The sequence below is a fragment of the Acanthochromis polyacanthus genome, chromosome 14, assembly GCF_021347895.1.
Source record: "Acanthochromis polyacanthus isolate Apoly-LR-REF ecotype Palm Island chromosome 14, KAUST_Apoly_ChrSc, whole genome shotgun sequence".
NCBI lineage: Eukaryota > Metazoa > Chordata > Actinopteri > Pomacentridae > Acanthochromis > Acanthochromis polyacanthus.
In genome coordinates, this window is record NC_067126.1 from 23,109,885 (window position 1) to 23,137,398 (window position 27,514).

The 27,514-nt window shown below is 39.8% G+C and overlaps 2 protein-coding genes across 2 annotated transcripts in view; both read left to right on the forward strand.

The window, feature by feature from the left end:
- ptpn4a (protein tyrosine phosphatase non-receptor type 4a) overlaps positions 1-8,495 on the forward strand; it is a 75,204-nt gene extending 66,709 nt beyond the window's left edge. The window contains 6 exon segments of the mRNA XM_051958634.1: positions 1,113-1,259; positions 1,897-2,025; positions 3,871-4,019; positions 4,182-4,317; positions 4,414-4,692; positions 4,695-8,495. Of these exon segments, the coding sequence (XP_051814594.1) occupies positions 1,113-1,259; positions 1,897-2,025; positions 3,871-4,019; positions 4,182-4,317; positions 4,414-4,692; positions 4,695-4,802 (948 nt within the window). The 3' untranslated portion in view covers positions 4,803-8,495.
- A 1,728-nt stretch (positions 8,496-10,223) lies between these two features.
- Positions 10,224-27,514, forward strand: part of epb41l5 (erythrocyte membrane protein band 4.1 like 5) — a 38,020-nt gene continuing 20,729 nt past the window's right edge. Inside the window, 12 exon segments of the mRNA XM_051958635.1 lie at positions 10,224-10,465; positions 11,490-11,701; positions 18,510-18,614; positions 19,471-19,513; positions 19,693-19,771; positions 20,112-20,156; positions 20,983-21,035; positions 23,899-24,019; positions 24,294-24,381; positions 24,510-24,598; positions 24,742-24,811; positions 26,956-27,125. Of these exon segments, the coding sequence (XP_051814595.1) occupies positions 11,522-11,701; positions 18,510-18,614; positions 19,471-19,513; positions 19,693-19,771; positions 20,112-20,156; positions 20,983-21,035; positions 23,899-24,019; positions 24,294-24,381; positions 24,510-24,598; positions 24,742-24,811; positions 26,956-27,125 (1,043 nt within the window). The 5' untranslated portion in view covers positions 10,224-10,465; positions 11,490-11,521.

A 27,514-nucleotide genomic window follows, 5' to 3' on the forward strand; every position in this document is an offset into this window, starting at 1 on the left:
CCAAGAATGGCTGAGAGAAAAGCGTTGGACTATTCTAAAGTGGCCTTCTATGAGCCCAGATCTGAATCCCATTGAACATATGTTGGAAGGAGCTGAAACATGCCATTTGGAGAGACACCCATCAAACCTGAGACAACTGAGCGGTTTGCTCATGAGGCAGTGGGGCCAAAATACCTGTTGACAGCTGCAGAACGCTCATTGACAAATACAGAAATCGTTTAATTGCAGTGATTGCCTCAAAAGGTTGTGCAACAAAATATTAAGTTATGGGTACCATCATTTTTGTCCAGCCCTATTTCATTAGTTTGTTTTTTTAAATAATTATGTTAATCAACAATTCAAAAGCGATGGCTGATTTTGATTATTTAATTTTCAATCAATTTTATTTATTGTTACTTTTGTGAGTTTCAAGTGATTTCAGTGAGAATTGTGGGTTTTTCCTTCTTTAACTGAGGGGTACCAACAATTTTGTCCACGTGTGTATATTAAAACTAACTACCATTGTATATGAAATGACTACCTTTTATCAAGCAGTGTTTTTGGCTTCTTGATTACCAGCAACAGAAGACGGATACTTAGTGACTTCATCCCTCACATAGTCTACTGCATTCTGTAGATGTTAACTAACCCAAATTACATAACTTTCACAGCAGTGCGCTGAGACTAGAGGCTGAAGATACAACAATCCCAAAATTGAAACGCATCTTCTTTTGCTATAATCCTACATTATATACATGCGCTGTAGGGGTAGCACCACAAACGGTCTGCATACCTTATGTGTTTAATGTAGCCAAAGCATAAGTGTTAGGATATTTATTCTGTAAGCAGCATTATACACATGACTAATCTACTGGTTGTTACTAAGAATTGTTATTAAATACGTTTAAATGGAGAAACCCCTTATCCTAAGAAACTGGACCAAGTGGCAACATTGTTCTACTCTCTGTATATTTAGTCACGTGTGGTTGTATCATTTGTGTTACGTGATCTGCACTTCTGAAAACGCACAAAGCTCATCTCTTAAAATGAAAAAAAACAACATTAAAAAGCTGTGGAGTCTAATCGGTAAATCTAATCCCTCTGCATCTCATTCTCTGCCCCTCTCTGTGTAGATGGAGATTCCAGCATCCAGTCTGATAAACCGCTACATAGCGTGCCAGGGCCCACTGCCCAACACCTGCCCTGACTTCTGGCAAATGACCTGGGAGCAGGGCTCATCGATGGTGGTCATGCTGACTACACAGGTCGAGAGGGGGAGGGTACGTAAAAGTGCTCTTCAAGGACACGGACTGGAAAGCGCACATGCACTGCAGCACGTTCCGAGAAATAATCCTTTTCCGAAACCTGAACACAAATAGACTGTAAAATGTAACAAACATAAGGAGGGTGCTTTGAATTTTGCTTGCCGTTTGTAAAAGCCCCAAGTTCTGATGCTGTGTGAGTCATGCATGTCTAGTTGAGACACTTAATCCTTTCATTTTAATGTCAAAATATTTCATTATTTACGAAAACCTGCAAAGCCGCACGCACTGCCAACTTTTCTGCGACTCATTTCTTTTGTTAATTTTAGAATGAAGTAAGTCTTAAACCAACGTTACGTAACACAGTAGCCTCCAGAAGCTGTGCTAAGTTGCAGACAAAAATATCTACATAACTGCATTTTGAATCCTGTGACAGGAATTTTGAGAATCATTGCCTTTTTTTTTTTTAGAGATTTTACTTGTTGTATAAATTATATGTTTTATATTTCTGTTGTGAATGTGATCTCAAGCAGCAGACGTTTAACTGAAAAGTAGAAGAGTCAGACTCCTGAGCTGAGAATAAAGCTAACGGTTGTGACCTGTGAAGTGAGTTAAATGCTTAGTTATTAACAGAATACCTCGTCTGTGTTTATAGGTGAAATGTCACCAGTACTGGCCCAACCCAGACAGCAACGCTACCTACGGAGACTTTACAGTTACTTGCCACAATGAAGAGGGCAACTCAGCCTTCCTGGTCCGGGAGATGACTCTCACGCACACACAGGTAATCAATTGCACACCAAAGCAGACAAACAAAGGAGCGAGGTGAAGCCGTAAAGAGAGCAAAGTCGGGACGTGTGCGCTGATAACCGGAGCAGGTTAGGGAGGACGACAAAGGCACCACAGAGGAAGGCTCTGGGTCCAATCAGAGAGAGGGACCAGTGTCTCAGGAAGGATGAGCTACTCAGGACCCCGAGGAGGTGTGTTGCCATAGTGACCAGTGTGGGTTGTTCTTTTTCTGGCTCCCGCTGCCGCATGCGGGCCACATATTGGGATCTGGTTACCATGACAACCCAACCACCCCAGTCAGTCACATTGCAGAAATAGAGAGCGAGAGAATGAGAAACCAAACAGAGGAACTGAGAGTAGGATGATGTTAGTTTGAAAAGCAGGAATGAAGAATGCAAGTTGTTTTTGTTTTTTTTCATTTTGATGTTAAAGTCTTTGATGCTTCCACTCTGACTTCAACTTGTCATGGTAAACTCGAGTTTTCCCTTATTTTATCCCCTTAAGTTCTGCTGTAGATACATAACGTGTGCCACTATTCACGACAAAACCCAGACAGGGCTTTTAAGGATGACGAAGGGGGATGACATGTTCCTGCTGCGTGTTTGTGATTTCATGCTGCCTGTGTTTTCCTGATTACTTCCCCGTGTTGCATGACCTTTAAAGTATATGGCTATAAGAGAAGGCAATTAGCATTCTCCTCTGCCTGTGATTGTTGCTATGGAGATAGATGTGTTACCATGGTGATGCAGTATTAAAGAGGAACACGGGGGCTCTGAGTCGCACAAGAAACAGTGGTCAGTGCTTGCTGTCTTCTGTAGGCTGTGTGTGTTCGAGTCCTCCTGGTGTTCCTGTGTGGTTTAAATCTTACTGACTAGTATGTTTAGTTTAGTTTATTTAAAAGGACAATGTGCAGTAACATTAAAAAGATGCCTGCACCAGATTTAGCACGAAGCTAATTTCCATCTGCAGTCCTTTGCACAATAAAAATACATAACACTAACAGGTAATAAAATATTGCAGTCATAAAGATGGCATACAACATAGAATACAATACAAATATTACATTAAAAACACATAAAATTCATAATAAAATACACATGAAATTCATAGAGAACAAAAAAATGCACAAAAAATGCAGAATAGTCAAAATGTAAGATAATAATGTGCAACAGCTTTACTATTACTGTCTGCTCCATATTTTAGTGAGTGCAAAACCGATGCTCTAAAAGCCAATTTTTGACCTCACGTGAGAAGTTTAGAAAATCATCGTTATTCTTTAACGATGTAATCACTGAATGCACATCACCTCACTGTAGTATCGGGTATGGTTTTTTGTTGTCCATGTTTCCCTTGTGAATTAACAAAAGAGAACGAGTGGCTTGTGTTTATTTATGGTGTCTTTTCAGCAAAATAAAAAAAGACGTTTTGTAGTGAATCTACTGAAAATATTTTCAACAGCGTCCCTTGTTTAATGAAATAGGAAACCGCAGTGTGAATTACTAAGTGGTGCAGCAGAGTGAAAAGCATAAAACCACTGTTGATTATTCACACTACCTGTTTCATAACATGTTTAAAGGCCATAATTACACAAACAGGGTTCTGTGCGGTTTTCCCTCGAGGACACGGCGCTCAATGAAACATGCTTCGAGGTCTCCCACATAAAATACTAATAATAACCTGTTTTAGGTTGAACATGAGCGATATCTGAGAAGAATTCATCGCCCTGTAAGCTTGGGTCTTGACTGTGGTGAATGCCCTCAGTTTTTTTCCCTATGCCTTATAAAATAAAAAAAATATATAAAGCCGTTTACTTCATTTCCTTTTCTCTGTGTTTGTTCAGAGTGAGCAGCAGAGGGAGCTTACTCAGATTCAGTACCTGGCTTGGCCTGACCACGGCGTTCCTGATGACTCCACTGACTTTCTGGACTTTGTGGCTCTGGTACGGACCAAACGGGCTGGACAGGACCATCCAATGGTGGTACACTGCAGGTACGGTAGCCTGTGAATTATATGAAATGATGAGCAAACGGTATCAACAGTATTGTGTTTTGTTTTTTTGTCTTGATTGACTGACAACCTGTAGCATCTGTAATTCTTATTCTCCGTGTCTGAACCGGACATCCATTGTTGTCTTTTGCTGCTTTTTTCTAGTGCGGGAATTGGTCGGACAGGGGTGCTGATCACCATGGAGACGGCATTGTGTCTAATGGAGTGCGGTCAGCCAGTCTATCCTCTAGATATTGTCAGGACCATGAGAGATCAGAGGGCCATGATGATACAAACACCTGTATGTAGATGCATCCATTTGTCTGTCCAGCTGCTCTCACACACTTCAAACCAACACTAAAATGTCTCTTCTTTTTTTAAAAAAAAATTCAATCAGAGCCAGTACCGCTTTGTGTGTGAGGCAATCCTGAAAGTCTACGAGGAAGGTCTGGTGAAACCACTCAAGACGGTCGTCTACCAGCAGAGAGAAAAGGCGAACGACGAGATGGAGGAGAAGAAAGAGCAGCAGAAAACGGGAGACGAGAGAGAAGAGTCAGCAGCGACAGAGGAAGGCGAGGCGGCTGTGGTGGAGCTGCTGGAAGGAGAACTGGATGAAGAGGATGATGACGATGAGGAAGTGGAGGTGCTGGATGTGGGAGAAGTGACGGAGGAGGGGAGGAGGAGGAAGAAGAGGAGGAGGAAGTGGAGGAGCCGAGCGTTGCGAGCGCCACCAGCGTTACGAGCGAGACCAGCGTGAACCCTGACCCTGACCCTGCTAACCCGTGACCTTTGACCTCTGGGCGGGTCTTCATGGATAACAGGAGGAGGCCAGGTGGCCGGAGGAGAGAACAAAAGCACTGTTGCACTTTATGCTGACAAAAATGGAAAAAAAGACAAATACAAAACCAACGTGAAAATTCTGGACAAGAGCAAATGAAAACAGAAATCCAGCTGTGTTGAATAGGTACCAGTAGGGGATATTGTATGATCAGGGTAAAGGAAAAAAAGTATACAAAGAATAAAAAGTTACAAGTACGAGAGAATAAAATGTGGATGGGGAATCGCTGTAGTGCCATAAGTACGAAGGGGAAGGGCTGCCCCCGTGGATGGAAAGCTCTCTGCCCCTCTTTTTTTACCCAAAGGGTCGCCCTGTCCCCTTCTGAGCGAGTCTGCCAGACGGACCTGCCTTTTTTTTAGTGTCCTTTTAGCTGATAAAGAGATATACCTTATCTTTTGTTCCTCAGAAAGAGTATTTATTGTGTTTTAGTTTGTGTCAAACCCTGTCCACTGAACAAAAAAAGTTGTATGTTTTGTTTGTATGAGTCTAGAGCTTCATGCTTTCCTGATTAAATCCTAGGTAGTAAAGTAGTGTGATTCCTCTTCTTCTAACTACTTCTTGATTTCTTTTGCTTTTTGTGGGGGGAAAAAAACAGTGATTTAATTTATTGTACTTGGTTTTTATCTTTCTCAGCTTTCTTGTCTAAGTTTCTGACAGCACAGACTGACAGATGGACACCTGAAAGCACTTTGTGTCTCACCTCTTGTTCAATGCTGTGGCAAGTTGGATACTTTATCCTGCTTTGTGCTGTGTTTTTGAGCTTACAGACACACACACACAAGTGGCCGTCGTTTGGTGTGATGATCAACATAACTGGTTTACAATCCTCAGGGCCAGTGTTTACCGGGGACCTCTCCCACTTTTGCTCCTAGTCACAGCGATTAGTTCAGATAAGTCGTCCTCACAGTGTGTTATGCTCAACAACATGTAAATTTCAATACAAGACAATGAAACGGTGTCATAATGAGAGGCCCCAGTAGACACGCGGCCTCACTGAGTTACAATCTAAACAAGGCTGAGGTCAGTTCATTTCTTTTTTCAAATTCATTCGCGGTGACTTTAAACCTGCCGATGTGTCCTTGAGCCAGACACTGACAGCAAAGTTTCCACTTTGTCTAAAGACCTACAGCTTCCCTCTGAACATGAGCAGATGTTGATCCACTTTATGCAACCCAAATATTTCTTGCTTTCTTTGCACAGGTCATTAGGATAGAAAGAAACAAGTAGTGGGGTCAGACACCAACATCGTTATTTCTGAAGTGGTTGAAAGGCTGCTAGGAGTTTTATGCAATCAGTATTTTGTTTTTGCCCCAAACTTTCACAGAATAGTTGCAGTGAACTGATCTCAACCTTAGTGTGAATGAACTTTACAAGCTCCCTCCATTGATCTCACCACCTTTTGTCTTTATTTACATGCAGTGGGTCTAAACTTTTGCAACCTGGAAACAGACGCAAACCTGCTTACGTTAATTTGACACTGATGGATCATGTGACAAAACTGGACTTTTTGTTTTCTGAATGGCCTACGGTGGGATTGAGAGGTCACTGGAGCGGGGCTTAAAACCAACCATTGCTGTGTAGTTTGATCCAAATCTATCTGCCGGAGAACAGTTCAAAGAAGCAGCACAAACAGAACCCTCAATCAATACTTTATTTTATTTTCTTCATTGAACTTTCCCAATGGTACTTCGTCATTTTTTAAGGCACATGTTGTTTCTAAGTCATGATGATGTGTTAATGAGTGGAAAGAGACTAAATGAGGATGCATTTTTTTTTTATCTCACAAGACCCAATATCAAGCTGGTTGTTGAATCTTTTTCTTTTGTTTTGCTCAAGTACAGGTTAAGTGTGGTATATGGAGCGCAGCCTCTTCTTCATTTAAGGTATTTTCTTAGCGGCTGCTTCAGTACCTGCTGTCATTGGCTCCTACAGTGGATTCTGCTGGACAAACCCTACTGCTGTGTGTGTGTGACAGAGTGCGTGTTGGCGTACTCCCTCTCTCTTCCTCTGCCATTTCTAACGTGTAGTTTGTTAGCTGTCTGGTCTAAGCCTGCTTGTCTGTTAACTGGAACGAAAGGTTGTGCCATAAAGCCACCTACCTAATCTAACATGATCTCAAGTTTTTGAAGAGGAAAAAAAAAATGCAAACGGAGCCTTCTTGAAAAGTTTTAAATCTGGGTTGAATCTTTGCCTGTGAAACAATTCACGCCGTGCTCATACCTCCCTTTCAAACAGCTGAATCATACTTTTGTCACATGTAGAGGTGGGATCAAGAAGAGCCTAGAATCTGCTTTCCTCCGTTTTTTTTTCTTAATCTCTCCTGCATTGCATCCCTCTCCCAAAATCGGCCTAACATCCTTCAGTTGTTTCTGCAGAGCCCACGCAACATCCACAGTCCATTCTTCTCGTTGTTTTTCCTCCGATGCCTCTCTTTTGGATCATTATACATGATCCCACTCTCTCTGCATGGCCTCGAGGCAAATGACACATCTGAGCGGAATAACCGTGGGTACAGTTAGCACGGTATCGAACAGCTTGTTCCTACAGAAAGACAAACTGAGGCTTGTCAGTGAATGACTGACTGAATGTCCGGTTCTAACTTTTTCTGTTATTGACAAATACATTGCAGGCCCAACATGTATGAGTGCAAAAAATCAAACAAACAAAAATAAGGGATTAAAAAAAAACCCACATTGGCTTTTGGATTTGGCAGCCGGGCCAGGCAAATCAAAATTAACGAAAAACATTCCCTGACGAAGTGCATCAATCACAAGTTCAAAAAACCTTGAGCATTTCTAAAATGCAACCTTCCGCCCCCCTCTCGGTGAAGAGTTAAGAATTGATGATTCAGGGCCGCCAGAGTTTCCATCTGCACAAAACATCCAGCAACGAGCTGTCTGTGTTCAAAGTGTTTTGTTGTTGACACATAATTGGTACTGTCTGTGCGTTTAGGGTACTGATCAAAAGTAGTTTGGAGGGGACCAGACATGGGGAGGGCTCGGGTTAGTTGTATTTTTGTAAAGATGATAACAGTTTCTAGTTGGATAGGGAGGGAGCAGCACTTTGTAGAAGGCTGAGTGGCAGGTAGTGCTACTGGAAAAAAAAAAGTTAGAGACATAAAGCATTGTTAAAATGAGTTCTTTTTTTTAATTTATCATTTTTATTTTGTTTGAAAATAAGACACCTGTAGGGAACAAGAAAAAGAACTCCTAACTACACAGTGCCACTTGTTAATTTTGTGTAAATAATACTAGACCATGTAAATACAATGTTGTATATGAAAAAAATCTTTAAAATAAAAGGGAAAATCCTTTGTGAGCAGAAAGATTTTGTTTTATTTTTCTTTTCTTTTTTTCCCCTTTGGATGATTCAGATGTGACACAAATGGTGTGTATTTTAAGACTGCTATTTCGGGGAAAAAAAATGTTTTATTTGAATCTATAACAGCGAGTGTATATATAATGAACCACAAAATAATGACAAATGTTTTACCGTATTATACCCTTGGTTAACTCCTACCTGTGTCATAAAAACCTTTGTCCTCAGTTGCTTGTTTTTTTCTGGTATCATGTTTTACGGTGCTTTGGACATGTCTATAAGCTTGATTATGAACAATTAAAGCTTGTCTGTCAAAGCATGGAGACGTGGCTTCAGATCACCTTGCTTTTCCACACTGTAAAAGTGAGGTTGGGCAACGTTAGAGACACAGAGAGAGAGAGAGCAGTGAGCAGATGAAAAAGATAGCACCAGAGCTGAAGACTTCAATGAGAATTTTTTAGATTTTACCCCAGAGTGAAGCCTGTAGCAGGCTACAAAGAAATAATGCCTAGCAAGAAGGCTATCCCCCCAAAAAAAACAAGGAAATGAAACTGTATGAGTAGGTTTTTTTAGCGAAACACTTCGGTACAAACAGATCCTGACTGTTGTCCATTAAAGATTAATAAAATAAAAAAAAGTCAGAGGATTTGATGAAAAAACAAAACTTTAGATCTCACCTCCTCATTTTTTATAAATAGTATTGTTGGGCAAAATGCCACAATAGGAGCTGATACTGTGCTTTAACCCCAAAATGTACCACTACATGTGCTATTATAGCAAATACACAGTTTAACACGAGTATAAGCACAACAGACACAGAAACAGTGCTAGTGTTACATTTCAGATCTCCTGTATAGATTGTTGCCATACATTCTCAAATATACCAGTACTCACTTTAAGCCTTGCAACAATTCAAGAGGGATACTTTAATCTATCAGTGTACGGATACAAGCGGAATATATATCAGCAAATGGTAGGCGTACTGCATTAGGATGAGCTTACCAGTACCTTGTGGCAGAGCACGGCTGTTTTTATGCAGCATATCTAGAAACTGCTGAAGGCAAAAGGACAAACATACTGTATCTGCATTATATTATTCACACAGAAAATGTCCTTCAGCCGGAGATTTATTTTCCTGGCATTCTGGTGAATTTCTATGCACCAATTTGCGCATCTTCTCCATGGATGAATTGACTATTGTATGTAAAGGAGCAGCCAGCAGGTGACAAATCAGCTCTCATTTCTGATTATCCCTGCACATATGGCATTATTTGCTTTTCCGTCCTCTTTTGTTTGGGTTAAGTAACCAGTTTAACTTGATTTTAATGAATATATACTGAGGGGAACGTATACTGTCTCCTCAAAGAATTTCCACCAATGTCCACATCTATGCATATAAAAATACTGCTTGCTGAACATATAGGAAACTTAGCATTGATGCATGGCAAAGCTTTGAACTAGCACAGCTTTGAAGAGTGAAAAAATCAAAAGATGTGTGAATCTTCATGAAATAAAATAGACTTAATTGCAGTAAGATGATGTTGCATATTTAATAATTAACATAAATTATTAGGGTGAGAAGTCAGGAGATTTAGTGCCATTTCTAAAATATTTCAAATAGTATACAAGATCAGGAACTCTTCTCTGTGCTGCTTCTGTACACACAAAATGCTGCCCTTCAAAATAAGTCACATTTAGAAAGCAGCATTTCTTAGACTAACCAGAGGGGGTGCTGTTGTCAAATGGAGACGTGCTGCAGAATACGATTAAAAACTGAAAATGAATGAAAAGTTTTGTGCTTCAACACTAGCTTTTAAATAGCATGAAAACTATTTCATGAAGTGTTTGTCTTTAATTGTAATCATGTATACCAGCTTAGAAGGCATTTTCTCTGATCTCGTATTAATAAATGATAGTGCAACCGAAACTTTTAATGTACACTACTGAAGTATGTATAAATAAGTGTTGGTTATTCGGTTAGGAAAAGAAAATAACCTAAATGTAGCTGTACTGGTATCAGCTGAAAATAGGTATGTCTCTTTAAAAATGCTAATCGAGTTTTTGTCGGGATTTGTCGTGACGCCACATCCTGAGCAGAGCCTGCCTCCTACTTTTTGTTGGGACCAGGGAGAGAAAATTACCGTGCAGAGGCAGCGAGCTGGAATAAAAACAAGAAGAAAAAGCTAAATAAAAGAAACAAGTTACAAACCGTGGAAATGTACGAGGCTCCCGTTTAGTCGTCTACAATGCAAGCGGACGTGCTTTCATCGTGAATTCCTACGAGGAGGTTTCTGTAAGTAGCCCATCATCCAGACGGAGCCACAAGTGGCTGCGGAGCAAGTGTATGTCGGAGCTGAACGAGGTGTTTGTTTGCTCTACGGGACACGCTCGCACGGCCGGAGTCATGTTTATGTGAGGCGTTCGTTTCTAGCGGTTAGCTCGAAGAGTTGAAACAAGCGCACACTTGTTGCTGTTCCCACACCAGGTACTTCAGGCCCTACAGAGTTATCAGTACAGCTAAGCTTAAATTGTCTATTTTTTCAAAAAGAATATTGCTCAGGGAATTGACTCACATATTATTGAGCATGTTTCAGACTTTGTGAGAGGTTTTGGTCCGCCTGGAGAGAACAGTCCACCTTTATTTGCTGACCTGAAACTGCAAATAGTAGGTTTACACATCTTTGAAGTCGAGTATCGCTAGCTTACTTTGTCAGGTCAATTAGCCAGCTGGTAAACAAGTATCATTTGTGCTACTTAATGGTACATCGCTTTATGTATTTGTCGAATAACGTTGCTCAGGAAAATGCTGTTTTAAACTACAAGTCAGCTCTGATATAGAAGCTGTCGCTGTGTAACACTGACAATTCAATATATTGGGCTATTACTATTAACTATTACTGTTAATCAAGATAACTGAGATGACAGGAAACTGTTTCTTGGACTCATAATTAACTTCATAATCGTTATTATTTCTTCCTCTCTCAGGTTTGTTAACATCACGTTATACAAAATGATATCAGATGTAAACAGATACTTGTCAGCCTATTTAATTAGGTTGCCCATTGTAATACCTCTTTTCATAATCAGAATGGTACACCTGTCAGTTTTCAGGTTCACCTTTCCCCATTTAATTTCAGGTATTCATGTTGGTTAATTAACTACCTGCTAATTGATGTTGCAAAGTTCTGCACAAAACAATGTAATACAGCATGTTCTCACACATAAACACAAAGTATTTGTTTCTGTGATGGTCGTATTCAACAGTTCAACCATAACTTCTTCTCTTCTCTCTTTAATCTCTACTCTGTTCTCTCCAGGTACGGTCCTGTTTCCCTCCCTCTCCCCCGTCATGCTGAGTTTCCTGCGCAGGACGCTGGGGCGACGCTCCATCCGGAAACATGCAGAGAAAACCCGGTTACGAGAGGCCCAACGGGCCACGACGCACATCCCTGCTGCTGGGGAGGCAAAGTCTATCATCACCTGCCGTGTGTCCTTACTGGACGGGACAGATGTCAGCGTTGACCTGCCGGTAAAGATGAATAGTTGAGGCTTATTTTACTCATTAATTCTTATGACTACTCGGTAGTGATGCGTGTGTATGTGTTTAGAGGATATGTACAGAAAAAATAGATCACTCTTAAACCAAAATTGGCATGGCTTTTGAATTGGGTACGCAAGCTTGTAGAGTATGTTCTGTAATGGATTTCTCTTTGTCTTTGCTTGTCGTTGCAACCTGTTCTGCTGTTGTTATGCGATGTGAGAAACTGCTGTCAAATAGGCATTTGACATTACCGACAGTAGCTATGTGACAATATGACAATTGGAAACCAAAATGAGTGTACTAGTGACCACTGTGTGCCTATGTCAGTGGAGCAGTCCTGTTAAGCCTATGAGGTGTGTGTATGTGGTGCTTGTGCTGATCACCTGTAATTCCATGATCCTCTCTGCAGAACGCACTTAATCACATGACAGTAACACATGACACATTGGGCTCATCTCCAAGTGAACACAGGACAGAACTTCACTCCTCCCACTGCTACCTTCTTCTGTTTCCCCCCCCACTATTTTTTCTCCTTTGTTAGCATCTAATCTTTACAAATCTCTCATGGTACATTATTTGTTTCTCTTGATCGATTTCTAGCGTTTGCTTGGGGACAATATCATGCAGTTTTTTTAGTTGTGCAACAATACAGTGACTGTAATTTTTGAATTGAAAGCATTAATGTGAATCCTTTTCCCTCATGTAATTGTTACTTTCCCGTGGCTCACAGATTTTGCTGTGTCATGCTTCCACAGGCATTCCGTGTATTTAAACTGTAGGACTTCAGTGAGGCCAGTCTGGTATTAAGCTTATCCTGAAATCTAGCTGTCTAACATAAATTCCATAGAAGGTGTGATAAGGAAGAAATCTTGTCTCATTATTGCCATATCTTTTTTCTCTCCATAAAGTCTACCCTTTCATTCGCTCTTCATATAATTAGTCTCAACTCAGAGTGAAAGATCATTGCCTACGACCACCCAGTGTTACAGGATTACTTCCCAGCCTGTTTGGCAGGAATGCATTTTATTCAGCATATCTCACAAGTGATGTCACACAACTTTGAGCGTCTCTACTCTAAGTGTAAGACCTGCCAAATCCGTAACATGTAATCCTTCCTATCAGCTCAGTATTGTGCGCATAGAGAGCGTGCATTGTATTCTTGTTCTGACTTTCTTCTAGTGGAATGTTATCTGTTTGGACTGTTTCTCTTCCAAACTCTCTCTGTCTGACTCTTATTCTCTTCTTCCCAGCCTTGCAAGCTGCATAGTTTCCGAGGCTTTTTCACCAGCGTTGTTGTGATTTTTTTTTAATTACCCATTTTGTTGACAGAGTTAATTGATTTTGCTCTAGGCTTAACTTTACTTCACACCTTATAACTCTCAGGCATTTGATGTTTGGCCTGAAGAAATCTTTGAAATTCAAACGGTTTCTGCTTATTTCAGCAAGACCATTGTTGGGTTTTAAAAAGAACATTCTTTTTGATTTCCCCTCCCCCAGTTGGACGTGTAGGTGTCTTTTGCAAACTCTTCTGTCTTATCATGCAACCCTCTCTAAGTGATAGCGCAGCAACAAAACACGCCATTTCCAAGCTTTGCTCAGTTTGAATGCTTTACCTACTCCTGTAGTCATGTTTGCAGTACTGATGCCATCAGTAGTATTTCAGCAGAACCAGGGAAGAACTGTGAACATTTTTAGTTACAGATGATGGATGATTAAAAAATAAACAAACAAAAAGCTTTTAAAAAGATAATGTCCATCTGTTTTTAAACCAAATTTCTTTATTCAGTTTTGGTCTCATTCTGTACTTCCTTACCTTTCTTTTTCTATATGCTTCAAAATTGGGCAGTCTTGGGAGTTTTATGTCTGACTGAAAAGAGTTTCTCCTTGAAACTTAGTTAAGTGCAAGTAGAAATTTCTCCTCTCTGGTTTGCCAGTGTTCTTGCCCTTCATTACATTAAAGCTTGCATAATAAAGAGCAGTGTCTGTTGACAGATACTGCAGTGCCTGCTGAAACTGGAGGGCCTCCCTTTGATAACCTCATAACAAGCAATGTCCCACCGGTGGGTCGGTCACCTCAAGCCTAAGCTGTGCATCCAAGCTGTGTTCGCTTCCTCAGTGTATTCATATCGGTTTATATATGAAGGTTGAAAGTGTGATTTTAACAGCCTTCTAGATCCTTGAGGAAAAACAAAGAGGGAAATGCACAGCACTTTTGCTTTACCAATAAAGCACTGTAATGCTCAGTGTTTTTGCTTCCCTTGGGGAGGTCCTTCCATATTGCCAGAAGCAGTAAAATACCACTACATGCAATACAAGTGCAATAACAAAAGCATGTTTTTAAATGTAGGTATGTGTGTTTTCTGTCTGTCATTCCTGTAGAATATGCACATGTGTGAGTTTCTGATTTAGGTTTAAGTTAATTTTTTGGTGTATTTTAGGAAATCCGGATAAAAGTGTATTTTCCCCTTTGTAGCTGTACCCTACTGGGGAATGTTAGCTAGAGCGATGGCATTGTGTCTAGCTAAGAGAGCTGAGTAAAGGAAACTCTTGTTTCTTCACTCTTGGGAGCCTTGATAGTGTCAGTGGTTGTTGGTTTTCTTTGTTTTGCTATTCTGTTTGAACTGTTCCTACTATTATGCTAACACAGGGAACTGAACTTCTGTTAGAGGAACATTATGAATATGCACAGACCCTCTGATGGTACAGAACAAAATTCATCTTGTTTACAGAGAAACATTTCACCTTTGCAGCTTCAAGCTTTCTGTGTTTCATACAAAGCTAACATCTGGATAAATAGTCTCTGAGAAAAAGTTAAAGTTAGCTCATTGGATTGTGACTTGTGTTACACAGTTAATGATTTGGTTCCACAATACCAGGAGATGCATAAAACTGTGTAGGTTCATGTCGAAAGTGTGTACGCAAAAAGTCTGTAAAATGAATACACACTCTTTTCTCCTGATTTATAAAAACGGCATGTTTACCTGGATCTGCTCTATAGATCTCTAATAATTGTCCAACTGTGGTTTTAGACTCATTTTAATTCCTACAGTTAGCCATAAATATAGAAGGATAAAAAAGCAGCCACAAACATAATTTTGCCATTAAGATTTGGGCCCTCTCCACCACTCATTTGAGTTTTTTTATCTTTGCAAAAATACAGTGAAAGTGCCTGATGTGCCGTGAATGCACCTAAATGGAGCATGCTATAAATAAGAGAGGACTCTGAGCTGGCTACATTCAAGTATGGAATCAATAAAATAAAAGATTCATTAAGAAAAGTGCACATTTATAATTAACTCTAATTAACCTTTAAAACCAGCAAGGCAATTTCAGTTTTAAAAATTGCACAAGCTAACACTGCCTTTCTGTCTTTTTGCAAGTCCTGAGAAGCAACGCTGAGCGGTGCAGCAATTTTCTTTGTAGTGGCCAAAATGCATAAATACAACTTCTGCAATTTTCACTTGATACACACTGACCTACAAAACGTTTCCCCTTCATATAAGCATCGGAAAAAGAGCAGTTGCAAAATGATCAGTACATTTTTCTGAGCTTACAGACCATGCAAAATGACTATTTTTGTCAACACTGTTTATTTTTATGATCTAAATTTGATCTGTTTTATCGGGTAACTCTTTAGGTGTCTAGAAGAACAGTTTAACTATTTAATTAAATCCCATTAGTATTTGTAGGGAGGCAAGTCAGCTCCCTCAGGCAGGGGGAATGTCAGTTGCACATGCTCTCAAAAGAAAGCGACACTCATGGGCCTATACGTTAGTGAACGTGTGAAACATCCTGTAACCTCATAACATAGCTGTTATATCCTTATACAGTGCCTATACCCACTGGTTTGTCATTCATATATGTAAACCTTCGTACCAGTGGTGATCAAAACATTGTATACATGATCAATAAATCATTTGTATTTCTTATTAAAAATACTTTAAAAATTAGGCTGCTTCACAATTGAGAACAACAATAAAAGAAACGGGCAAAAATAGGCCACATTTTACTAAATGAATGTCTTTTGTTTTCTAGTATTTCTTTTCATTATTTCACTCACAGTTGGCTCTAAAAAAGCAGTTTGTATGCCTTCGGTGTGCACACATTCTCAATGCACATTATTCTTTGATAAATAGCAGTTTATGTGTGGAAAACGGTGCCTGCGTGTTTTTTGTGCTCCTACCTTCTTGATGCGTCTGGCCCCAAGTGCCGGCTAAATAGTCGTCAACGGAGCTCAGGCTGGCAGAAATTTAGGGGAGCCCCCTTCTAAATGGTACAGTTTGTGTATTCTTTTTAAATGTTCAAGTGGTTGTAAATACACAGCCCCAATCTGAAAGTGAATAGGACTCAGGACTTTTAGTGCTTTTTCCAGCTGTGTGTGTTTGTGTGTGTCCCTAGCATGTAAGGCCACCCTGAGTTGTTGCCAAGGGATACCTCTGTTTGGCAGAATCCATGTCCACACAGCCTTATGATTCACATTCCTTGCTTTAAATGTATTTACTTCCCTGTCTTTTTTTTAACCCCCCAGACACACACACACACACACACACACACACACACACACACACACACACACACCATACAGCCACCCACACTGTCACCTCCATTGACCTGCCTCCTAGATTTGTAGCCCAAAGAAAACTTAGCACATGGATGCTTTACTGATTTTTACATTAAATGAGTCAAGAATAGAGTCAAGTACACAACAGCATCCACCAAACGACACCGTTTTGGTGCGTTTTTTCTGCCTGTCCAAGTCATTGTGTTGGTGTCCTTTGTGAACGGATGCATTGCTACACTGGTTGGTTTCATGGACTTGATAAGCTGCAGCAGATGAGATCATTGGTCACGTACTCGGGTTGTGACTTGAACAATGTGACAGAATGTCTCAGAGGCAGGACTGTATGCTCACAGGCAGGCAGAAAGACTGCAAACAGCTGAACAATACTGCAAGGACCATAACAAGGCCTTGGGTGCAGCACACACACACACACACACACACACACACACACACACACACACACACACACACACACACACACACACACACACACACACACACACACACACACACACACACACACACAGATAGAGACAATGCATCCTTTGTACTCGCTCTCCCTGGGTACTGTAGGGGAGCGGTATGCCTTGTCAGCTATGCCAGTTAGCATGGGGCCAGCCTCCCTGAGCTGCCCAGGAACTCTCTTGGGGTGTGTGTGAGAAAGACAGAGTGTGTGTGTCTATAAGGGCACCCATGACCCAGTCCTTTACTCATTCATAGTTTTCCTTTGTTATCCACCTCCCGTATTTCTGTGTCTGATATTCTGTATGTCGTCCTGGCTCAAACAGAGTAATTGCAATATTTACATTTGCAATAATTATGTTTTAAGTATTATTTTAAGGTTACGTTGTTCATTCCGAAAAAGAGCCATTAAAGAAACTTGTAAGTGATTATAATGTTAGTTGTTGCAGTGCTGAGGGCAACAGACCGACAAAAATTACCTTTCTCTGTTGCATTATTGTTGCTTTTATCATATCAGACTTGAGCAGCAGGCAGACAGTCACTTGACTAGCATAGGCTTGCAAAATTTACTGTTTGCAGCTATGGTTGCTGTGAGAAAAAGGATGGAGAAAAGTAAAAAAAAGTCAGCCATATCAATGTTTGTGCAAAAGTAAATATAGATAAAGAAATTATTAATCAAAAGCAAAAGCCCAGATGAAAAGAGGAGAGAAAATACAGCTGCAGACTGATCTCAGATGCCATCTTTTCCTACATATTGAAGGGTCTTTAGAGCCAGATGATCACATGATGTATTCAGCCACCCCACTTCTTCAGCCCCTCAGTGTCTGGGGCACTTACGCCCACGTTACCATAGCAATGCTGCCGCTGTGCCTCTCGGTGGAGTTTGGAAGTTGAGTGTGTGTGTATGTGAAAGTGTGAGTGCACATATGAGAGAGATTTCCCAGTTCCAGGCAGAACACAGGCACTAACTGGTACGGCCTCGTCTGACAGGGCAACACCTATGCAGATTCTGAGAGCATGATGTTCATATTTTCCCATCTCTCTCTATTTAAGTTCCTTAAAAAACACAATATAGATACTACTTAATACTTAGGCAAAACGTCAGTCTAAAAAGTATTTTGGAGAGGTATAAAATACATTAAAAGAAACATTTATTAAGACCAAAGATGATGTTTTCATTGAAGGAGCTTCCTAAATGAATCAGATGTATGGTGTTTTCATTCATTTCCTCCGTTGTTTTTATTTTTAGACATGCAGTGACTGGGACATCATAGGTGTCCATAAGTCGAGTGACAGAAAATTAATTTGCAACTTTTTTTGATAATGAAAAAAATTATTTTAGACATTTTATTGAAAAACTCTGAAGCAAATATCAGTATTTGAAGGTTCCAGCTTGTGATAAGTGAGCATGAGATCCTGTTTCTTTGTCACCCATGACATTAAATTAACAATTTTTTGGATTTTTGTTGTTTGGACAACTCAAGACATTTGAAGTTGTTTCACAATTTTTAAACATTTTGTGCACAAGACTTCTCCATGCATTAAATATCCAAATTTATCAGAAGCAGTAGAAGTTTCCTATGTTATGCGATAGCAGTGTTCTGAGAACTCTACTGATATACTAACTGTTCAGCATCATATTCATACTCTTTCATAGTTTCATTCTTTTCATTACAGTTAGTTTACAGTAGATGCTTGCTTCATGACTGTATGTGAAAAGAATTTGCCACTTAGATTCCCAAGTCATTTGTTTCTTATGTGTGTTTCTCTCAGAAAAAAGCCAAAGGTGAGGAACTGTTTGAGCAGATCATGTACCATCTGGACATTGTAGAGAAAGACTACTTCGGACTGCGCTTCATGGATTCGGCACAAGTGCCGGTAAGAATGTAGATAAACTTACACTATCATTAATCTAAACTCCTGGTTTTTTGTTTCATGCCATACTGTAGGTTGAACAGTTTTGAAAAATAATATATTATGATTGGTGTTTTCTCCAATTACAAAACATCAGTCCAATGTTATTTAAAATGTCTTCTCTGTAATGTGATTATTTTAGCTTTTGGCAAGTGTTTTTGTCATGTTTTTAGCCAGTCTTTCAATTTCACTCCATATCATTCCACCTATTTGTAGGAAGGCTCAGCACATGGACTTTCCCTTTCAGTGAAACTAAAAGGATTGGTTATGGGACCTTTGTGAGCACTGGGAGTCAGGCTGTCCTTTTACACAAACTGCTTTAAGTCATTGGTCTGCCACTGACCCTGTTCCTTCACAGTGACACTCAGTGAAGGCCGTGGGAGGAGGGAGGACTGGTGGGAGGAAAGATGAAGCAGAAGGGAGGGAAACAGAAGAAGTGTATTGAAGCTGAGAAAGACTGAGAGAGGGAGGGCTGTAATGAGGAATGTGGGGGAGAGGAGACAGGAGAGTGCTGTGAGTTCCTGTGTTATCTCTCTCTGTGTGTCTCTCTCTTACTCTCTCTGACTTACGCATGGACACACAAAACCACCTCCTCTCCTTGACATTGTTCATGCCTCGTAGAGCCTGAACTTCCAAGAAGAATTACCGCACAGAGCAGAACACTGACTCTACAAGATTTGAGCTTTTCATTAACTTAGGTTTAGTTTTTGTGGATCTATTCTGCACATGTGTTTCATGTTTGTGTGTTCACTAAAGGCAGGTATAGAAAAAACACAAGGCCAAATGTATTGTTTTAATTGTTATTACCGTCTTGTTTCAGCATTGGCTTGATGTTACAAAAAGTATCAAAAAGCAAGTAAAAAGTAAGTATTACAGAGGTCCTGCCTCTACCCTTTTCTTTATCCGTCCTCAATGTTGCATAAGTACTTTCTGTATATTAAAATATACTTTGTAACAAGCCTAATTTAAAATGTATTTTTTTTGTAAAGTATTGGCGAGCATTATTACATTTGTTCAGCTGTTGTTTCAATCTGTCTTTTAGTTGGCCCACCATACTGCCTTCACATGAGAGTAAAGTTCTACTCCTCAGAACCGAACAATCTGCACGAGGAGCTCACAAGGTGAGTCAAGACACACACAGGTAAACTTTCTAGGTCACTTTCTAAAGCTGACGTTTTAAATGTGAAAACAATGCATAGATTGCTGTCATAAGGTAACAAAAACTCATTGCCTTTACTGTACAAGAGCCAGTCATGCTTACTGTTGTACACAGTCACCTCCCATTCAGAATCAGGAGAAACTCTGTAGCATTTCAGTTTTAGGCGTTGTTTCAAAAACACACAGTATTCATTTGCTTCTGTGCTTATTGGTACCAGATTGGCATAAATGGCGGGATCTTTATCACATTCCATAAAAGTTTTACTAACAATTGTCCAGTAATTGTGTTCTTTTTTTTTCCAGATACCTGTTTGTGCTACAGTTAAAGCATGACATCCTCAGTGGCAAGTATGTAATTTCCCTGCATTGTAACTCAGTTGTCTCCTACCTTCATTAAGTGCTGCATACAGAGAAAAGCCAGACAGACCGATATAGTTAGCTTTACCGTCACATTATAAGAACTGATGTTGGCTTCTCACTTACATAATTTGTCATTTATCAGTTGAGGTGCTGTTAGTAAGCAATTGTAAGTACCATTAAGACAAGCAAACTTAATTAACACTACTAGAAAATCCCTGAATAGTTTTCCCTTTGTATCCTACAGAAACTACATTTTTTTTCCACTGCCTTAAATGTGTCTTTGTATAGTTCAGAGTTTCTGCTCCCGTGTTTGTTCAACATCCTGTAAATGGGTCTGTTTTCTGATTATTCAGAGATGAACAAAGTAAGAGGAAATGAAAAAAAAACACAATTAAATATTTCAAGTCTGCATTCTTACTTTACTGCTTTCGTTACAATTAAGTAGCCCTATGTGTAACAATTTAATCGAGCAAGACGATGCATTGTCTTCATCACTTGTTAATCCCTTTAAACATGAATTCATCAGCTGTGTTTGGTGTTATGAGCATGTTATTTTAAGAGCCTTACAGGATTGCATGCTGGTCAGTGGAGCAGAATTACATTATTCATTAAATGGAACGTGATTGTACTTTATGTATTGTTTTTCTACTGCGCAGGATATTACTATTATTTTAATCGTTGGACTGAATACATGCAGGAAGTGGCAGACATGATTAGGCCTCAGTGAAGGTCACAGGGAACTTTGTTAGCCTGTGGCAGTGTTTTGGGTTTATTAATTTTGCTGTCACTGACTCTTGCATGTCTGTGTCTGTAGGCTAGAATGTCCATTTGACACAGCGGTGGAGTTGGCTGCCTTCTCGCTACAGGGTAAGCACAGCAGGTATCGGGGATTCTCTTGAGCTTTGGTTTTATGCATCCGTGCTGGCACCAGCTGTGGCCGGAGGCATCGTGCTTTCGGGTTGTCCTTGTGTCCCATTCGTGTGAATACGATATTTCAGGGACGCCTTGAGGCAGTTTTTTAAAAATGTGGCACTTGGACTCAAGGATGAACTGATTCAGAATTTGCTCACGAAATACGTTTTTGGCCAGACCTCAACAATTCCCACCCTAATTATGACAAAATTTCGCCCACATGTCTAACATGATATAAAGATAAAGTGCTGACATTTTATATCTAAAGAGTTAAAGGTCAGCTGTTCGTTTTTCTGGGCATCATCTAACACGATGACTCAAGAACAGAAGGGGAGATTGTGACCCTGTTTCACATTTGGTTGGTTACTGAATCGCTGACACTAATTTTCAGCGCCCTCCTTAAAACTGTGGTGATTGTAGGAATCTTCTGCACTGCTGAGTTGAAGATGTCACAATAACGCATCGATGTTTTGAAAGTTGTAGCTTCTTTACAGTGACATCCCTGTTTAAACTATTGCCTACTGAGCAGGATTATTGCTAAAACTTTGTGTTCTGTCAAAATTTGCTTGATAGAAAGAGCATGTGAACATTTACAGGGAGTTTAACTCTTGTTTTTGGCCTCTCTAAATGAATTCACACAGTATCAACTACATATATGAGTCTGGACAAAGAAAGTGTAAAATGACACTTTACTGGCAAAGGCACACAATCGCTCAAATTCTAGTTTTTAATCGGAATCAACTCTCTAATCAATGTTAGTCTGATGTAGACCTAACGTACATGTTGGCAGGGTTTTGATCCATGTCTGTTCATACAAAAAAATGTAACGTGCTTATACAACTTGTTGTCAAGTTATTATACAAAGTGTCCCTAAAGTCTGAACACATCGGCAAAAATCCTATTATTTTCTAAAAATTTAATTTTTAACAACATTTTATTTAGTATATTTATTTTTTAATATATTGAATTAAGATATATTTGATAATATAGCCATATTTAATCTGTTTAGGCAAAAAAATATTATAATAAATGAGATTTCCTATATGTCCAGACTTTAGGGACAACCTGTACAATCATTTGTCAATTTTTCATACGAGCAATGTATAATTTCATAGCAAGAAGAGTTTTCTTCCACAGTGACTTCATCCCTACGACAAGAACTGGTTTCTCTTAGAACAAATACAACACACACTGTAACTACTGGGGCAATTGCATGTTTTTTTCTGCCAAGCTGTGTTTGTTTGAATCCCCAAAGTGTTGACAGGACAACATCTTTTACACAGTGCTTTCTATATTAATGTAAATGTACTCAAATTCAACCTGAGACTTAAGTTGGCTCTTTAGGTTTGTTTTGATTATATGATTTCAGTGTGAATGTGCTAAACCTAAAGAATGATTTGGATTTACATCTGTTCGCTTGTGCCCAGCTAGCAGTGCTGCTAAGCCCTACACTTCCTTTTCGCTGATGATCTCAGTTAAGTTGTGTCTGAACAAGGTGCTCTCCTGACAGAGCCATGTACTGACAGGCATGTTTGCATTTGTTGATCCTTGTGTCAATGTTTCACAAGGGTATTCTTTGAACTTTTGCAGCCAGTCATGGCTGTCTTTGTAAATCACCATCTTCTTTGAGTAACACTCCTAGCAACGTTGCTGCCATGGTCACTGAGACACATAGACTCTTCTAGTATAATACGATTGCAAATCAAGGATTGTTGTAGCTTTGGGCCTTGACAGGATTGCTGATGCATGTGACAGAGCTGTGAGTTTCCCTCGTTTGCTAAAAAGCAAGCAAGGAATTATTTTAAGTTCGTTCTTGACATTTCTGTAATGACTATACTTCTGATCTTCAAGTGTTTTCCTTCCTGTCTAGTAGTAGTGTGTGTCAAATGTCCATGTAGCAGCACAGCCTGTCAGCTGATGCTTAGATACCTACATACCGCAGGTTTATTTAAAAGATATTCGTGGAGCAGAAATGGATTTGCCTTTCTGTTCCAGATGCATTAACCCCATATCTTCACGTGCCCATACATTCACACACATTTCAACTGTCTTTAAAAATGCAGCATTTACCTGCAAGAGCAATTTGAGCAATTTCAAAGGTTCTTCAGAGGAACAAACATTGAGTCACTAGAGACATTAATGAAATAGGATTGCGTGCGCAAACCCTCGGATGCACATACACACAGTCACTGTGGGGTAAATGCCAGCTCATTAGTGCTCTATCCTCTTCGGAGGCCCCCTAATCCAGCACCCTTTCCGTTTTCTCTCTTTCCCTCAGTAGAGCTTTCTCCCTTTTTCTTCCCCTTTTTTCTGAATTATGTTGTTGGTCCACTGACATTTATCGTACAGTGATCGGATGAAATGATATTTTCTCTCTTTTGTATCCTGAGGCTTTGCTCACAGCTGGACTAGCTAAACAGTGAAGAGCTTCCAGCAAACCACAGTTCCTCCTGTCTACCCAACCGCTGTAAAATGTAATCAGTCAGGATTTCTCAGTTTCTATCCAATTTCTCTACACCACAGTGCCGAGCGTTTTTTTTTTTTCTAGCTTAACTACTTGTTCATGCTCTTATCTCTCTGTACATTTGGGTTTTTATCTGCCTGAACCAATTTTCATGTCACTATTTTACACCTGATGAAATCTGTGACCTCTTGTTCAGCGAGAGGTTAGTTCCTCGTCAGTCCTTCATTTGATGCTACTCAAGATTTTGTGTGCTGTGAGAGAGGCTTTATTCAGTATTTTCCCAGTTACCCATTATCTACGACTACAATATTGGAAATTGTGAATCCAGAAGCATGTTTGTCTGTGTGTTTTCAGCTGAGCTAGGAGACTGTGACCCATTAGAACACAATCTGGACCTGGTGTCAGAATTTCGCTTCATTCCCAACCAGACAGAGGATGTGGAGCTGGCCATTTATAACGCATGGAAGGAGTGCAGGTAAGCCTTTCACTGTAACTAAACTAATGTACATACAAGTAGTCAATTAAATTTATTAATGAGAGGGATTTCATTTATAAGGTGACTACGCTACCACAGATAACAAACAACTTAGGACTGAATGTGCTTCTTTCTGTAGTCTCTTTTTGTACTTGTTTGTGATTGGAGTGTTACAGTTAGCAAAAACACTGTATTAATATACTCTCCTGGCTTTTCCCATGCTTTTTGATGTGTGCTTTCCTCATTTGTGTCCCCTCTTTTTTTCCCTCACCAGAGGTCAGACGCCAGCCCAAGCTGAGATTAACTACCTGAACAAAGCCAAGTGGTTGGAAATGTATGGAGTTGACATGCATATGGTCAAGGTAACTAACACACTCTTTCTCACCAGCTTGTACTGTACAGCCTGAGTGTACTTGCTTCACCTACATGGAGCTGCACGTCAATAGCATATATCTGTGTAGATTCTCAGTCATCCATTTCTGCCCTGCAGGCAAGAGATGGTAATGAGTACAGTCTGGGTTTGACTCCTACTGGAGTCCTGGTGTTTGAAGGAGAAACCAAGATTGGGCTATTTTTCTGGTATGTTTGATTATGACATAATAAATCTAAATATTTCATTCATTGCTTCATTAAAACACTATTTCTTGCTGTAATAATTTCTTTGTGTGTTTGTTTATATGTCCTGACTGTGCTCTGTGTCTGTGTTGTTGTTTTTATTGTAGGCCCAAGATTACTCGTCTGGATTTTAGAAAGAGCAAACTGACGCTCGTGGTGGTGGAGGATGACGAACAGGTGACCATGAGAGCGCGCACACACACACGCACACACACTTGGCAGCCAGTGGAATGCTGAAAATGCAGTGCATACTTTCAGTCTCACTTAGTAGTCACTCTTGATAACATCTTGTCTTTCCTTGAATACAGTACTAGATCATTATAACGAATATTCTCACAACACTTTGTTCCATTTGCAGTCAAGGTCATAAAATTACAGCTGCACTATCTGTTACCAGTTCATTTCATTTAAATATGGTTTATATGATAAGCATAACTATTTGTCTCTCAGTGTGAGATACATTTCCATGGCAAAAAAGCGTGGATGGAAAGTTGTCAAACCACTCCCATACTGCTGTCAGCTTCTCAGCTCTGTATGAGGTGTAAAATAGTTAAATAGCTGTATAACTAACTGTCTTTTTTTGTAACTTGTTGACTTATTACAGCTTGTAAAATGAGCAGACTTCATCTAATCTGTCCTTTTCGGTAAACGAACATGAAACAAATTCATACTGTTAAATATATGTCAACATTTTTGCCATGTTTCATAAAAACAACTTTAATGCAGACATTTGCTGACAGGACAAAGGCAAAATTGTATACACACTACAGTTGACCATGCAAGTCATTTTTTAATCCCTTTAAAGAAAACATGCAACGTATGAAGCTTGCTTTGCTTGTTTCTTAAAATAACTATTCCTCCAAAATCTTTTGTTTTAAGAAGTGCCTGAGCCCTAGAAGAGGTTAGTTCCAAATCCAAATGAAATAAGTTTTGATATTATATTACTAAGAGGCTTGTGTGTGTGTGTGAGAGAGAGAAGGAGAGTCTGTTTATGTCCATCCCAGGGGTCTTTGAGGGAGGTTAATAAAGAAGCCTGCCCCCTCTGGTATTTCTGGTATGCAACATTCTCGTACACACAGACAAACACACACGCACAGAATTCTCGATTCCTCTGTCTGAACAGATGGATGCTGTATACTGTATGGTAGTCTTTTGTTTCCAAAGGAATTTACTGTAAACTCTTAAATTCTACAGCAAGATGATTGTCTTGTCACATGAGGATCAGGAGCCTCGGAGGTTAAACCCAATGAGCGGAACTTGGCTGTGAAACTTGTCCAATTGTTGTTCCACATATTTTGGGAGTAAATCCAATGTCATCTCTGTGACAGTGGGAGGAGGAAGAGAATACTGTCATTCGTTAATTAAGGCCCAAGTCACTCCTATTGGAATGCAAGGAATTCTTTTTCACCCAAAAGAATCACATTTTTAAGAGCCTAAACAGGCTCAAAAACTCAAGAAACTTTGCACACGGATCAGAACTGGTGAAAAATTAGATATTTTATAGGAATTGCACATGTGTGTGGAAAAATGCCTCCCTAGCGCCCCCTGCTACATTTGTAACATCTACTATGGGACAAGATGTTTCACCTACACCTACGAAATTTAGTAGGCATATGTAGCACGTCAGGACGCACAAAAAACTCAGTGGCGCCCATACCCTAAACCTGACAGGAGATCCGCCATTTTGCATTAACAGTGAGATTTTTTTGTTGTTTTTGCTTTTTCAGGAGCTAAATCCTCATAGAGGGTAACTCCAAGAGATCTCAGATTTAACTACTATATGTAACAGACCTTAAATTCTCTTGAATAAATTGGAGGTTGTACATGAAAAATCCAGTGCTTTGTCCACATGGTGCTCTGTGCAGATCCTGGTTTGTGGGTTTTATTCGTGTAAAGGCCTGTGGGATTTTATGGAGGTGTTTTTTCTTATTTTGACCATGTGAGTCTGATTCATGTGTCTTGGTACATGTATGGAGTACAAGAAGCACTCCTTAAAACAAACAAGGCAGAAACAAAGCAAAGTATGACTGTGACACTGGTTCCAGTACAAGTTTTGGAACTGGTTGCGGTGACAAGCAGGCTTGACCACCGCTTAGACCTCCAGGAGATATCAAATTGCACTTGTGTCTGAGTCATTCATTCGTTTTTTATTTTCCCACAATACTAGCAGTTGTTGTTTGACTATTCAACTGATCAACTTGTTGATCAAGATTTGCTGCAATGCAACCATCAAAGGCAGGAAAGAAGAGGAAAACACAATGGTGTATTGTATGTTCTCCTCTGTGGATTGCCCAAATGTAACCCATACTAATCCTCCTCAGGGTAAAGAGCAGGAGCACACCTTTGTCTTCAGGATGGACCACCCCAAGGCCTGTAAGCATCTGTGGAAGTGTGCCGTGGAGCATCATGCTTTCTTCAGGCTGAGGGGGCCAGTACAGAAGAACTCTGCTCGCTCTGGATTTATACGCATGGGATCTCGCTTCAGATACAGGTACCAGATGTTCAGACAGGTCAGAAGTTAAAGGATGATTTTAAAATGGTGTGTTTTTGTCTGTTCTGGGCTCAGGGATCGTACATAAGTACTACAATATCCAATTCTATCAAATATGTCGGGCTTAAAAGTTCTCTGGCAACAAAACCGATAGAAACAGTAACAACACGGATTTTTGTTAGAAATGACATTTAAATAATAATGCTTATCTTTGCATTACTGCCTACAAAATAATTTGACCTCAACGTAGGTCTTTCTGTTTTATTGTGAAATAAAGTTTAATTTTTTTCCACTTAACATAAAAAAAAATTGTGCCCTTTCTAAAAAAAAAATTCCACCATTGCGCGGATACATTGTGACGAGCAATTCTAGTAATTGTTTATCTGGAA